This window comes from Diabrotica virgifera, chromosome 6 (genome assembly GCF_917563875.1).
Source record: "Diabrotica virgifera virgifera chromosome 6, PGI_DIABVI_V3a".
Classification (NCBI taxonomy): domain Eukaryota; kingdom Metazoa; phylum Arthropoda; class Insecta; order Coleoptera; family Chrysomelidae; genus Diabrotica; species Diabrotica virgifera.
In genome coordinates, this window is record NC_065448.1 from 30,561,811 (window position 1) to 30,579,007 (window position 17,197).

The 17,197-nt window shown below is 32.6% G+C and overlaps 1 protein-coding gene across 1 annotated transcript in view; it reads left to right on the plus strand.

Moving 5' to 3' along the window:
* The first annotated feature begins 1,804 nt into the window (after nucleotides 1–1,804).
* LOC114330381 (uncharacterized) overlaps nucleotides 1,805–17,197 on the plus strand; it is a 69,617-nt gene continuing 54,224 nt past the window's right edge. Inside the window, exons 1-2 of the mRNA XM_028279722.2 lie at nucleotides 1,805–2,313; nucleotides 2,366–2,548. Coding sequence (XP_028135523.1) covers nucleotides 2,229–2,313; nucleotides 2,366–2,548 — 268 coding nt within the window. The 5' untranslated portion in view covers nucleotides 1,805–2,228. The remainder of the gene's footprint in view (nucleotides 2,314–2,365; nucleotides 2,549–17,197) is intronic.

Here is a 17,197-nt window from a genome sequence, read left to right on the forward strand (position 1 = left end):
TCGGTCCATTTTAATTCGTATCTACTTATCCAATATATTTGAAAATATCATTTAACCTAACCTATTTTTTATAGTTTAGACTTGCCTTATCTTTATATAGTTATAAATAATTATAGATAAATAATTTAATTGAAATCTACACTAACATTTGTTTAAAAGCACATTTAGATATTATGAATACTTTGTTAAAGAAAGAATAATCTATAATAATGTTAAAATATACTACTAGTTAAAGAAAGAATAATCTTTTTTTAGCCGTAATAGGTCCACTGCACATTATTTAAATTTTGGCACGAAATTCAATATGACATTGCCTGCACATGCGCAAATAAAGGAACGAATTGGACAAATTAACGCATAATTAACGTCTCCTGAAAAATCATAGATATATAATACTCTAGATTGCGCCCTGCGATCTTAAAGTGGGTGACGGTTGCGACAGAGATAAATGAGCCTATTTGGTCGGTAGTCTCTTTTTAATTTAAGGGGAATATCGACGACGTGACTATCCCACTTTATCGAGTAATATGTGTTGACAGTTGGAGCTGGTGGTGACGAGAAATGGTCTTTGGTCTTCGGACGTGGATAATCGTGGTTCGAATCCCATACCAACTTTACCTTTTTTATTTTTATTTAATCAATATTGCGTTTATTAGATATTTTTACATCTGAAAAATGGACCTAAGTAAATCTAGCAGATAATAAATGTACCTATGTATAGTAAGTTAATATTGGAATACAAAATTTGTGAACTGCATAGTAAAATAAAAGTCATTCGTTATTAATATAAATTCGTCCTTATTCGAATGATGTGAATAATATTTGTTTTGCTTCTACTTTTTTTAAAAATTGTAACAATAGTTTCATAAATAAAAATAATGTGTAATTACTTATAATTGAATCGGTCATTTCAAAAACAGCATAGTCCACAATTTTGAGAAACTAACTTTTTGAGAATAATAGACTCCTTTAAGATAAACGTTGTGTGGAAAAACGACACCAGTCCAGTAAAAACATTATATTAGGAACAAAACTACAATATATAACTCTGAATTTTGATGTCATCCATTTCATCCATCTTTCGACTATATAGTTAAGTTCTTTGCTCTTCTGTAAAATTAGGAATATGTGACTCGTGTTGTTTTTGAAATGACCGATTCAATTAATAAATCGATGGTACATTATGTTGATATTAATTATTGGTAATTTTTTACGAATATTTTTAATTACTTTATACTATTCTACCTATTAAAAAAAATAACATTGGCTTTTATATTTTTAAAAATCTATAGGTACCTACACAGTTTTTCTTATTTGTTATATATTTCTTTGAATAGATTTACTTTAGAGATGTAATAATATCTAATAAACGCAATATTGATTAAATAAAAAATAAAAAAAGTAAAGATTGGTATGGGATTCGAACCAGGATTATCCACGTCCGAAGACAAACGACCAGTTCTCGTCGCCATCCGCTCGAACTGTCAAACCATCTAAAATACTCGACGACAGAGTAGGATAGTGACGTCGTCGATACTCCCCTTGAATTAGAAAGAGACTACCGACCAAATAGGCTCATTTATCTCTGTCGCAACCGTCACCCACTTTAAGATCGTAAGGCGCAATCTAGAGTATTATAAATCTATGTGAAAAATAGATGCAAACATAACCTCTTTGTTAGTTTGTGTGCCAACCAGAGGTCACGTGGTTTGGATTGCCTAATAGATCAGCCAGACTGAGCCAGAGGTTATACTTCTAACCTAACACTGTTATTAGTGTTAGGTTAGAAGTATAACTTATGGCTGAACTATTGTTTTATCAAATTTTTGATTTTTGAATTTGTATTTGCACTTTTTTAATTCTTTAAAAATTTTGTGAATTAGTATAGTAGTAACCGAAATATACTTTTGTAGTTAATGTTATATTAATATAATTAATTCTTTTGCAAACTTGTTAATTCTTACATCATCTCTCAAGCATACATTTTTAAAGGGAAGGAAGAAATAATGAAAGAAAATCGATAATATTCATATTCAGTGTAGTCGTGTAGTGCATGTGCTGTTGGTTGGGTATTTCAGATTTCATTTCAGCAGGATTCATTTGAGGCAAAAGTGCACAATCGCAGATTTGATCTGAAATCTGACCTCTCACATTTTATTATAACGCCCAATATAACAACGGAAGCACTACTTAAATTAATCTAATTATTTAATTGTGATTAGACCAAGATGAATGGGAATAGTAAATCAGAAGATAAAAAGGAGTCGCCAGGCAGTGGCTCATATAAGCCTGTACCAAATAAGGAAATGGAGGGTAAGTATTTCAGTGAAATTAAAAGAAAACCATGTAGACACACTTTCTTTAGTTTTAGGAGATACAGTTATACGATCTAAAGCTGGAAGTAAGTCCAATAATAAAGAAACCGATGGAGCAGACGAGAGAATGTTGCCCAAAGAAGACACCAAAGTGTCCCCAAAATCGGAAATATCCTTAAAGGATGTGAAAATCGTAATGGGGGAGAAAAATGGTGATGCAAAACTCGACATTGGTAAGTAATAAGAACATTTTCTAATGACTTAATTTTGGTTATTGTTGTTAAAAGTAAATGATTATAACTTAAATCTCTTATTTACTTAAAAGATAAAATATGGCTTCCTAAATAATCACTGTTTAAAAAAATGACCTCCATATTCCTTCTATAAGGTTGATATTGATTTTTTGTTTCCAATATACAGTAGAACCCCGATTATCCATGCTTCTCGGGACCGGACATGGGTACGGATAATCCAAACATTTATTTCTCATATATGGACAGCGTTATGCATAACTTGACCAAGCGCCATTTCTTTAATATCGAGATAACAACAGATTCTGGTGACACATAGCTAAAACTATCTTGGTCCTACCAGGGGCAGAAATTTTTCATTTATTATAAATTAATAAGTGAAAAATAGTTTCTGTCCTTGTGGGATCGGTACTCACCGGAGGGACCGCAGACGTTCGGAAACAATTAGCGTCTCTTTGCAAAGACAATGACGTCGACTTTGCAAAGTAACAAGACACTTACTCAACACACACACTACACATTACTCCCCTGACTTAGTAATAAGTTATACAATTACGTGGCTAAAGGTTCTAGTTCTAAACCAAAGCCAGAATCAGAGAAAAAAAAACTATCTTGGAAAAAATCCCTGTTATTGTCACGTTAAGGGTTACTAAGAAAAACAAAATTAAACCAAGCGACATTAATCCAAGCGACAAGTAATCCAAAACAGGCATATGTTCGTGGAATAGGGTATACATAATAATATGTTGTTCTGAAGCTATTTCCTTGTGGCATTTTTATAATCACCTATTTATTTTTTATTTTATTTTTATTTATTTTACGGATATACCATTTTTACAAAAATATGACCTTTACAAAGCATAGGTTAAATAGGTTGCGTTAAAAAAACAAACCAAAAATTAAAATTAAACAACATTCAATAAAAGTAGTAGCTTAAGTAATTAAAAATAATGCTCAATATCTCTCAATTGATTTCTTAAATGTTGCTATAGATATTCCAAATAACTCTAAACTATTGCTGTGCTCATTGGCAGTTCGTAAAATTCTTGTAATGGGTTCATTTTGACCATAATTTGTAGTGTGGAATGGAATGTTGAAAATCTCAGTGTTACGAGTTCTTCTAGTATTAACATTAAAACTTATTAAATTTAGTAACTCTGGATCTTGAACATATCCATTGATAATCTTAAAAAGGAAACATAAATCCGCTTGACACCTTCTATGATGTAGTGGTGAGATATTTAGTATTGACAGTATATCATCATATTATGTGTATTGCTGTCTAATAAAACCAATCTTGTAAGCACATACCCTCAAGAATTTATTCTGAACTCTCTCGATACTGTAGATGTCACTGTTATAGGAAGTGGACCAAATGAGAGAACCATACTCCAAAACTGATCGGACTAAACCAAAGTATAACATTTTTAAATTTTGTACTGAAAACTGATTAGAGTTTCTTAGATTAAATCCCAATATTTTTAAAGGTTTAGCTGAAGTTTCGTTAATGTGATATTTAAAAGTTAATTTAGAATCAAAATTTAAACCTAAATCCTTAATATTATGACGTGCCTCTAATGGTACATTATTTATACAATAATCATAATTTACAAACTCTCTTGATCTTCCAAAAGTAATTTTAAAACATTTTTTTATATTTAAGTATAGCATGTTTACCTATATTTAACTTGTAACTACACGCGCTGGCATACTTTGTACGCCAGATATAAGAATTCTACTGGAAATATATTTAAAAATTTAATTTTTGACCTTGCTTATTTTTCTAACCTTTCACTGGAATGTGCTTTACAATTTGGTTTTAGTTTCGTTATAATCGGCGTTCTGGAAAGATGGTAATTTACATTTTATTATTTGTTGTTTCCGGTGGTGGACAATATACCCCAGGATTATATTACTATAAGTTGTAATATAAGTACATATTTTAATTGTTTTTTAGTCATTATGGCAAAAAATATATTTTTCTTTGTAAACAATACTTTTTCTCCTGTAAAAAATCACATTTAAAAAAATTTTTTATTAGTATGTAATTTTATTTATCATGGAATCCAGTTTTTCCATGATTCCAGTTATAAATCCCAATTGGCTTACTGAAAAGGAACTCCAAGTATTCACTGATGCCGAATAAGGTTTATAACAAACAACTAAGTGTATTTTTTCAAAAAAAAATTAAACAAATCCGCTGTTTTTAAGTGTATTTTCTTGTGGCGTACAAAGTACGCCACGCATGTAGTTATGTTATAACTTGATGCGCGGGTAGTTAATGGTTATTAAGTATACCTCACACCAACTAGCTAAGCTTTTAATATCATTCTGTAACAAAGAGGCGTCAACTAGGTTATTTACTATTTGAAATATTTTAAGGTCATCAGCAAACATTAGAAATAATATAATGGGAAATAAGCCACAATTTTATCAAAAAAAGATTTTATTAACGTTTCGAAGCCCAAATAATTAATATATAAATAATAAATATATCGACAACGAAACCCGATTTGGACTTCGAAACGTTAATAAAATCTTTTTTGGTAAAATTGTGGCTTATTTCCCATTATAAATAGTTGAATATACATAATATATCGTCGCCTTAGTACTATAACTTGATAACTCCAAAATTGACGTTTTTGAGGTAACTAGTTCACAAGATGTATTTTATTTGCCACTATATTGCCGCTAATATTCAGTGCTAAAACTTTATTTATTTATTTATTTATTTTCAACGGGCTGCAGCCCAATAAGATTACAAGTTTATAATATATTCCAATATACATAATACGTGTGTCAATAATTAAAATACAATAAAATACTAATAGTAAAACAATAATACAATAAAATATAAATATCACAAACTTAATTACATAATTCAGATTTATATATCACAATAATATTTCAATCTACTTATGTGTGTCAATAATTGTTAAAATATAATAAAATAGTTATAATAATACAATAAAATATAAATATTACAAACAGATTTACACATCACAATAATGACTACCTATTCCACAACTACTCAAACATACGCCTGAGGCCTGAAATGAATTCAGACTTTGGTGCAAAGAAATCTAGATCAGGGTGAATATTTGCCCATCTTAGTGCTCGAGATAAAAAGGTGTTATAAGCATAGTTGGTTCTATGGATAGGAACATAGAATGTTTGGTTCAATCGAGTCATATGGAGAGTACATGGAGACCAACCTGCTCAAGTAGCTGAGGACACAAAACTGTTGAATTAAATGCCAAAAAGCATCCTTGCATCTTTAATTACTCGTCGGTCACGCAATGAGAAAATACCCAATTGAGTTTCAATTTGATAATAATTTACATGATTTAACTCAAAAGGTATACCCAGTTTATATGCTACGTACCTTAAGAACTTGTGTTGGACTGTCTCGATTTTTGATATGTAAATATTATTAGATGGAAACCATACACAAGAACAATACTCTAGATGAGGTCTAACTAAAGAACAATATAGTAGTTTAATTGCTTCAATATTCTGAAAGTCTCTCTCTAGTGCATCTTTTTATAAAACCAAGCATTTGTAAAAATTTTGAAATTTTTGACATATAATGTGATCCAAATAAAAGTTTAGAGTCCAAATTAATTCCCAAATCACGAATTTCAGTAACCCAGTCAACAGGAATATTCTGTATATTATAATTATATTCACTTGGGTCTCTCGATCGTCCAAAAGAAATAGCATGAAACTTGGATGCATTCAGACTTTATAAGATAAGTTATCAAGCTATTTTTTAATAGAAATAATCGTGAATACGACATATACTGAATGCTATAACTAGGTAACTCCTGTTATCTAGTTGTAGCACGTGTTTTTCTGAAACAATTGAGCTTACCACGTAAATGCTATCTGTTTATTCGGTTCATGTTAATGCAAAAATTCTAGAATTGTTAGAAGATCTGGCAACCCCCATGGCATAGGGCTAATTTTCACCAAAATAATGCTTAAAATATTAGTTTTGTTAAAAAGTTCACTTAGATGCAACTTGGCATGACATGCGACATTACCAAATGTTAGCATTATGGTAGTGCTAAAAGTTGATAACTTTAATTTTTCATGTTATTTTCCATATTGGAAAGCAAATTTGCACCGTATTCCTAAATAGATCAGTAGCCAAAAAGTTAAGGAACAGTATTTTAGAGCTGCAGAGTGAATTCCGTATTTACCAACATCATGGGAGCAGCACAAATATCTTAAAAATCTCTAAACCCGTTTATCTCAAAACTACTAATTTCGAGTTATCAAGTTATAGTATTAATCGACGATATGTACCTACCATCCAAAGATAACAGAAAAAATAAATCTTTCATTAAGAGTCTCCCTCTAAGTGTATAGAGTTTCCATCCATCAAGTGATTTACGGTGACGCTATTTTGATAAAACCTCAAAAATTCAATTTGAGTAATAGAAAATTATAGTACAGATAATACGCAGCCCGGACAATCCGCACACAGATAATCGGGGTTCTACTGTATACCTACATATGTGTATTTTATTATGTAGTAGTCAATCTTACATGAACAATGATAATGATGAAATTACTTATTTCATTGGGATCCTTGCCTCATCCTTTTTGGGAATAATAGGGCTTTTCAACACTTGTCATTTGTTAGTAGGCCCATGGCTTGATGTACTATTCTTTTCCACTCCCTTTTGTCAGTCGCTTTTGTTTCCCAGTTCCTTAAGTCTTCTCATCTTCTTTAACTCCATTACTCCATCTTGACCTTGGTCTTCCTCTTCGCAGTGGCGTAGCTAGCATGGGTGACACCCGGGGCGGTAATCGATGGTGTCACCCCAAATCCTAAAAATAAAGATTGTGAAAATCAACGAAAATCCGATAAACGTACTTATTTAGAAACTGTAATATTAGCCGCTTGTAAATGTCTTCTGAACCTTAATATTTCTAGTAGGAGGTCTGCTTCTAATACTTCTTAAATGGACTTTGGTTTCGAGTTCAACATTGGATAGGTCAAAAAATCCTTTTGAAGTTCGGCCTGAAGTGTGAGTCATGTATCGGTAACTAACTCACGCTCCATTCGTTTTTGACGTCGAATTCGTTTTTCGGTGGGAATGTTTTCGTCCTCCTATCTTCTCGTGGCAAAATCTATTACTTTATCTATAATATGACCAGGATTTTTTAATATAAAGACGAAGTGCTCATATTGTGGTCGCTGATTAGCAAAAAAATTAAAAATGGGCTCTAGAGTTCTGACAAATGTTACACAAGATGTATTTTATGCAAAAAAAATGTTGGCCACATAAATTAATTAAATGATCATTACATCCAACGAAAATAGCCTGTTTATTTTTTGCTTTAATAATAGCTTGTATTTCTCCATGTAAGCTGCTCATAACAGCTGCATTATCGTATCCCTGTGAACGATACTTCATAGAGCTTCTTGACAATTTCGTTACTTACATCAACTGCTTTTTTGCTTTTAATTAATTATTGTATTTTGATCGTAAAGTGAGTAAAGTTACAAATTAACGATTCATTCTTTTGTGATCGAGTCTCTCGGGTGTCACCCACGAACGGGTGACACCCGGGGCGGACCGCTTCCTCCGCCCCACCCTAGCTACGCCACTGCCTCTTCGCCTTTTCTCTGCCAATTAATGCACTGGATATAGTATGGTATAACTAGATCCAAACCCAGACATCCAAAGTGAAAGTTATCCTCCAACACCAAATTGTTCTAGGTATATGGTCCATATAAAAAGTGACACAGAAAAAGCCTCAGAAAAAAGTGACACCATTTTGAGCGTCGGGTTTGGGGGGAGAGGGGGGAGAAATCGGTAAATTCGTAGTTTTTTAGGTTTTTCATCAATATTTCTAAAACTATGCATTTTAGCATGAACAACCTTCTATACAAAAATGTTCTACATTGAATTTGAAACAAGAAAGGCCCTATGCATAATCCTTCTAAAAAGAACGGTTCCAAAGTTACGGAGGTAGTATAGTATAATTGGTCCAAAAAGGGCCTCTTCTTCTTTAAGTGCCATCTCCTCGGCGGAGGTCGGCAATCATCATAGCTATTCGTATTTTAGAGATGGCTGCTCTGAAAAGTTCATTTGATGTACATCCGTACCACTCTCTCAGGTTGCGCAGCCACGATATTCTGCGTCTCCCTCTGCTTCTCTTTCCTTGAATCTTTCCCTGCATAATCAATTGGAGCAAGCTGTATCTCTCTCCACGTGTAATATGTCCGAGATATTCCAATTTTCTTGTTTTGATAGTATTTAGGATTTCCATTTCTTTATTCATCTTTCTCAGAACCTCTTTGTTTGTAACGTGTTCTGTCCACGATATTTTCAGAATTCTTCTGTACACCCACAGCTCGAATGATTCTAGTTTTTTCATTGATGCAGCATTCAAGGTCCAAGCTTCCATTCCATAAAACAGAGTCGAGAAAACGTAGCACCTAGCCAACCTAACTCTTAGCTCCAACTTCAAATCGCTTGTGCAGAGCACTTTGCTCATTTTGTTAAAATTTGCTCTAGCCTTTTCTATTCTGCATATTGATCTATGCATATTGATCGACTCGTTCGATATTGGATCCGTTTATGATGAGATTTTCGTTATTTCGTTGAGTTTTCGATATTCTCATAAACTTTGTCTTCTTGACATTCATTGTTAGCCCGTATTCTTGTCCATACTCTGCTATTCTGGTCACCAGTGTGTGAAGATCCCCAATATTTTCAGCTAAGATGACAGTGTCATCCGCATATCTAATGTTGTTAATGGGAACTCAATTTACCTTTATTCCAGCTGTTTCACCCTCAAGAGCTTTTTTCAAGATCTCTTCCGAGTAGGCATTAAAAAGAACCGGCGACAACACGCATCCCTGTCTCACTCCACGTCTGATTTCAATTTCCTCTGACAGCTGATCGTTAGCACGTACTTTTGATCGTTGCTTATAGTATAAATTCGATATAATCCTGAGGTCATTGTAGTCCAGCTTCTTTGATTCCAGGACATGCATTAATTGTTCATGTCGTACTTTGTCGAATGCTTTATTATAGTCAATAAAACACGCATATATATAGTCTGTTCGCTAAACTCAGACGCAACTTCCTAGATATTTTAGTCGGTAATTTTGCCAATTTTAGTAAAATTGGCAAAAAATAATTACTAAATAGTTAATAATCACTAAATAGTTAGTAATTTTGCCAATTTTTGCAAAATTGACAAAAAACAAAAAAAATATCGACTAAAATATCTAGCCAGTTGCGTCTGAGTTTAGCGAACCGACTATATCTTGATTGACGTCCAGGCACCTTTGTATAAGTATGTTAAGTGAAAAAAGAGCTTCACGAGTTCCCAGGCCTTTGCGAAACCCAAATTGCGTATCATTAATGTCTATGTCCAGTTTATGATATATTCGGTTATGGATGACTTTCAGTAGCAACTTTAGCACATGGGACATCAAACTAATGGTGCGGTAGTCGCCGCATTCTCTTGCGTTTTTCTTTTTAGGGAGGCAAATAAAGATCGACGTCAACCATTCTTTGGGTAATGTGCCTGAGCTATAAATTTTGTTCAAGAGTACCACTAAAACATCAATATGCTGCTCATCTATAATTTTTAAAAGGTCGATAGGAAGCATGTCAGGTCCTGTGCTTTTTCTGTTCTTCATTGTTTTTAACGCATGTATTATTTCTTCCGTTGTAATATGTGGACCTATTTCTCCTGAAGTAAGTTCTATGCGTTTCAGGTACCCTCTTTCATCATCGAACAGTTCAGCGATGTATTCTGCCTAACGTTGTACTTTCTCATCGGTCTCTGTTATAGCGACCCCGTGTCTATCCAGAAGTGCACCAGTTAGATTTTGCTTTCTTAGTCCAGCCATTTCTTTGACTTTCTTATGTAGGTTAAATAGATCGTATCTTTTTTGGAGATCCTCGATCTCTTTGCATTTCTCGTCAGAGTGTTTTTCTTTTGCCTGCTTTATCATCTTCCTTATCTCCTGGTTAATCTCCCTGTATTGATTGTCATTTTTGTTCTTATATTGTCTCCGTTGTTCCATCATATTCAGTATCTCGTCATTCATCTAAAAAAGGCCTAACCTAGACATTAAAAGTAAAAGCTTTCCTCCCACACCAAATTGTTCTATATGGTCCAGATATTGTTCAGTAAAAAGTTACCATTTTGAGCGTCCGGTTTGGGGAGGAGATGGGGGAGAAATCAGTAAATTGGTAGTTTTTTTTATGTTTTTCATCAATATTTCTAAAAATATGCTTTAGCGTAAACAATGTTCTATACAAAAATGTTCTACATCAAATTCAAAACAAAAAAGGTCCTATACATAATTGTTATAAAATCAACGATTACAGAGTTACGGCGGGTGAAAAGTGGAGGTTTTCGATACTTTTTATATTTTCTTTAATCTGATTTGCTATTTCAGTGGCCGATGGTATGTTAGTGATAAGCCCTTGAAGAAACGTCAACCTCACCACCCAAAATCATCATCAATAATTGCCCCAAAAATATAAAAAGTATCGAAAACCTCCACATTTCACTCTTTGTAACTCTGGAACCATTGATTTTATAACAATTATGGATATGACCATTTTTGTTTTAAATTTTATGTAGAACGTTTTTGTATAGAACATTGTTTACGCTTAAACATAGTTTTAGAAATATTGACGAAAAACGTAAAGAAACTACTAATTTAGCGACTTTTCTCCCATCTCCTCCCCAAACTGGACGTTCAAAATGGTGTAACTTTTTACTGAACAATATTTGGACCATATAGAACAATTTGGTGTTGGAGAAAAACTTTTACTTTGGATGTCTGGGTTAGGCCTTTTTTGGATCAATTATACTATACTACCTCCGTAACTTTGGAACCGTTCATTTTAGAAGGATTATGTATCGGACCTTTTTTATTTCAAATTTAATGTAGAACATTTTTGTATAGAAGGTTGTTCATACTAAACCTCATAGTTTTAGAAATATTGACGAAAAACGTAAAAAACTACGAATTTACTGACTTTCCCCCCCCCCCCCGTCCGCCCCGTCCCCCCAACATATAGAACAATTTGGTGTTGGAGGATAACTTTCACTTTGGATGTCTGGGTTATGTCATTTTTTGAATCAATTCTATCATACTAATAGTACCATTCTGGGAATTAGGATCTTGATAAAGTTCAGTTAGTTCGTTATTTGTTCTTCTTATTTATTGTCCATTTAAGTTTTTCCCACTGAAGATTTTGCGCAGTATTTTCCTCTACCAAACTAATAACAACTCTTGGTGTTTTTTTGTTGTAACCCATGTTTCAGAAGCATACGTCACTATCGGCCTTATTACCTACGGTCTTGTAAGTCATGTAAGTTATTAGTTTTGCTCTTCGAGATATATTTTTGCTTCTTAACAACTCATTGATAGCATATACACGGTGTTTCATTAATAATTGTCCATATAGTAACTGGAGAAACCTTTGTACAAAATACGACGATTTAACCTAAAATGCTTAAATAAAATATTCCTTCTTACCGAGATACAGGGTGTTTTATTTCAAATATCCAAAAATGATTTTAGCTCATTACTTTAGTAATTAACTATTTTTAGAATGGGAAATAATCCACAATTTCACTAACAAAATGATTTCTTTAACATTTCGACGCCCAAATCAGGTGTTGTTGTCAAAATACAAAATATTACTAAATTAAACAAAAATGTTGCTGCTTAGTAAAAAATTCTTCCAATAATTTATCTAATCTGACTCATTTATATCAGCAATTCAGACATGTATTATACATTCTAATCGCCTTACACCACTATGTGGTAAAAAGGTTTTTTGAGAATATATGTACAGTAGAACCCCGATTATCCGTGCTATGATTTTCTATTACTTAAATTGCATTTTTGAGGTTTTATCAAAATAGCGTCACTGTAAATCACTCGACGGAAACTCTATATGCGGAGAGGGAGACTCATAACGAAAGATTTATTTTTTCTGTTGTCTTTTTATGGTAGGGCTATATGTATGGATATACGTACATTTGTATTACAATAAGAAATAAATGTTCGGATTATCCGTGCTTTTCAATTATCCGTGCCAACATCCGGTCCCGAGGAGCATGGATAATCGAGGTTCTACTGTATTATACATTCTAAAGCAGGGGTTCTCAATCTGTGGTACATGTATCACTGGTGGTACATGTACCACTGGTGGTACATATTATCATTATTTGAGGTGGTACCCAAAACGCAAAAACAACCAAAATCAGCATCAGAATTATAATTAATTAGATCACCGAGCTAGATAGATATTTCAGTCACGTGCTACCAAAAATAATAAAAAGTATTTGGTGGTACATGACTCAAAAAGATTGAGAACCGCTGTTCTAAAGTCATCATCATTATCAATGGTGCTACAGCCCTATGAAAAAGCCTCGACCTTCCCAAGTCTATTACGCCAGTCAGTCCTATCCATTGCCAACCGTTGCCAGTTTGCTGGGCATTTTTTCTCCCATCCTCATCTACACCATCCTTCCATATAAGTTTTGGCCTACCCCTATTTCTACTTCCCACAGGTTGTGACATAAGGATTCTTCTAGGAGGGTTGTTATGCTGTGATCTTGCTAGATGCCCTGCCCATCTTAGTCTTCCTATTCTTATAAGAGATACTACGTCTTTACCACCAATTATATGTTTATACAGGGTGATTGATTAGTAGGGTAAGTATAGCTCCGCTATAGTAATAGATAGCAATAAAAGTTAATAACAAAAATTTTAGCCACCTTTGAGCTTCACATTACAAAATTAGTTAGAATGTTACAGGGTGTTCGATAACACAGTAGCAGACCTAACTTTATTTTTTTAAATGGAACACCCTATATTTTATTTTATATTCGAAATCCTGTTAACTTCTCCATCACAAAAATATAAAGGTTTGTAATGTTATACAGGGTATTTACAAAGTTATAACCAATTTTGTATGAAAATCATAACAAGTTTGACTCCCTGTATAGTATAAATAAAAATAAGCACAACAGCAATGTTTTATTAATGCCATTTTTTTTATTTATTGTCAAAAATTTTAAGAATTATTGATATTGCTAATTTTCTTTATATCAAATACAGGGTGAGTCAAAACGCAAGTACATTATTTTCTCAGTAATGTTAAATGGAACACCCTGTATTTTATATCATTATTGAAAAGTAACATTAACGTACTTTAATTTTTATATAACATTCCCTATGCCCAAATTTATTAGTTTTCGAGATATTTTCATTTTTCAGAGCAAATTATTTTAGGTGTTTAAATTTATCTAAATTTTAAGTAAGCCATAACTGAATTGACAATTGAAGATTACCGATTATCAATCCGGTAATCAATGTAACACTGTAGCAAATAAAGAAATAAAAATAATTTATTAGTAATACATTTTACAAACAAAAACACAACCACTACATGCAACATTTTTTAAACAATTAAAAACTATCTTTTTATGTAAATGCAACAAATAAACAAAGAAAATTAGTAATAAATTTTACAAAAAAACACACAAACACAAAATACAATATTTTGTGAAGACAATTAAACACTACTTTTGTATGTAAATGTAACAATGTAACAAATAAAGAACGAAACATAATTTATCAGTAATACATTTTGCAAAAAAACATGTTTGAAAAAATTAGAAGCTACTTTTAAGAAAATATTTTTAATATTTAATTACATAAGGTGTTCAAAATTATTTCCTAACACATTTATGTACGCCTAAAAACGATCATTGAATGAGCTACTTACTCTACGGCATTTGTAAATTAACACATCGAAATACACTTTGTATTCTATTTTTCATCTCATCCCTTGTTATTGGAGGTATTTTATAAACTTCATTATTAACGTAACACCAAAAAAATCTGTCCAGTTTATTAAATTCTGGTGATTTGGGTGGCCACGCTACTGATCCATTGAAAAATGAAAATATCTCGAAAACTAATAAATTTAGACATAGGGAATGTTATCTAAAAATTAAAGTACGGTAATGGTACTTTTCAATAGTGATATAAAATACAATGTGTTCCATTTAAAATTACTGAGAAAATAATGTACTTGCGTTTTGACTCACCCTGTATTTGATATAAAGAAAATTAGCAATATCGACCATTCTTGAAAATTTTGACAATACGTTAAAAAATATGGAATTAATAAACCATTGTTGTTTTGCTTATTTTTATTTATACTTGTTGGGAGTTGAACTTGTTACGATTTTCATATAAAATTAGTTATAACTTTGTAAATACCCTGTATAACATATACTACCCATATACTACTATAACAATACCCTGTAAACAAACTTTTATATTTTTGTGATGGAGAAGTTAACAGGATTTCGAATTTAAAATAAAATATAGGGTGTTCCATTTAAAAAAACATAAGTTTGGTCTGCCACTGTGTTATCGAACGCCCTGTAACATTCTAACTAATTTTGTAATGTGAAGCTCAAAGGTGGCTAAAATTTTTGTTATTTAACTTTTATTGCTATCTATTACTATAGCGGAGCTATTGAGCTTTACCCTAGTAATCAATCACCCTGTATCTGTGGTATACCTCTCAGGATCCTTCGTTCAAATATAAGCAGAAGGTTTTCATCTGCCTTGGAGATGGTCCATGCCTCCGATCCATATGTCAACACTGGTTGTATAGGGGTTTGTATATGGTTATTTTTGTTTTTGACTTAAGTTTCTGCTTCTCATATGTCTACTCAGTCCAAAATAGCATTTTTTCGCTAGGATTATCCTTCGCTTGATTTATTCCTTCATGACATTCTCCTTGGTTATCAGGGAGCCTAAGTATGTGAATTTGTCCACCACTTCAAAGGTAGAGTTATCAACAGAGAATTGGTGACCGATGTTTCTGGCTCTATTGTTGGGTGTTGATGCCATCATCTTAGTTTTCTCCTCGTTTACTTTCAGGCCCATATTTTTTGAGGCATTTGAGAAGGTAGTATACATTTCTTCTAGTTTGCGTGTTGTGCGGGCAACTAGGTCCACGTCATCGGCATATGCCAAAATTTGGGTTGATTTATTAAAAATATTTCCTCTGTTGTCTATTCGGACATCTCTGACTGTCTTTTCCAGAGCTATGTTGAAGAGTAGACACGCCAGCGCATCTCCCTGTCGCAGCCTAACTATTGAATTTTATATTTATACCATTGGCGTGCATACGGGTAATATGACCCGAATGTACGCCAATGGTGAATATTAAATTCTTAATTGTATGTCAGAAAGTGTGCAATAACTACGTCTTAAAACCCACCAAATTTCATTGGCATATCTCAACCGGTTTTAAAGCAATAAAATAAATCGTCAGTTTGTAAGAAAAAATTCAACATCCCGTACCTCGGAAACAAAACATTTGCCGACATACGTTTATATAGCCAACTGTCATTATTTTTACATGCAGAATTACACCTTAAAGTTTATCGCACTTATTTAGAAACACCGTGTATTGATGAAGAACAAGTCTAGTTGTTAAAGTACCTAACTTTTTTATTATTCAACATAAACGAATGAATCAAAAAACAAAATGTTAAGAAAACCTGAGGCTATAGTGAGGTTTTAATTTCAGTATTTTATAAACGCTAGAATATTCCACAGGGTGATGCGAACTTTAAGAAAAACACAGTTTGATTGGTACACCCGGTATACAATGAAAATTTACCTGTTTAGCAACAATATTATTACAGTGGTATTGCTAAAGAATCAGGCTATAACATGTTCAAAAAATCACTTAAATCGGTCAACAGGTTTAGGAAATATGAGATATCAAAAATGACCAAATTTTTAAGTGGGTCGATTTCTATGCACGTAAGTTTATATACCGCACCCTCAGTGCAAAACTGTTGTAAGTAAAAAATTTTATGAAAATAAAGTAATCATGGCATTCGCTTGTAAACATGCATATCTATCCCGTGTAAAACTTTAGTAACTTTCAAATGCTCAAGCGGCTAAATATCACAACTATCACACCGACATTAGCACAGCGATAATAGCACAAAAATAAGCAAAATCGTCTTTATCTCGAAACTTACTTATTTTGACTTACAACAGTCTAAAAATGCCACAAGGAAATAGCTTCAGAACAACATTACTTTAATAACTTAAAAGTTAAGTTTTAAATAAATAAATAAACTTTCAATATTTTTTATTCAAACTTTACGAACAGTTTACACATGTTAAGATACTTTAATTAGTGTTAAAAGATATTTTTCTGCTGTTACCAGAGGCGTGCTGTAGGGATATATATTTAATTTTTCCCGCTTTTTCCCCTTCACAAAAAGGTCAGGTTGCCCTGGTCCTTGGAGGACGAGAGCGGGTAGTACTTGAAGAGAAAGTCTTTTTTTTTCACTTATTTTCAACACTATAAGACCCAACGCAATATCAAGGTTGTAGGTTCATTTTTACATTGGTTATTAATGTTTATTAAAAATTAAGAACTATGAGATTTTTTACAGTTTTCATGAATGTTGATTCAGTAAATCGCCATTTTAAACCTTTAAAGGTGTTTTGTCAAATAATTGCCTCCAAACCCGTTCAAAATGCTTTACTTTTTACTGGTAGGCGAAAGTTCTTTTCAA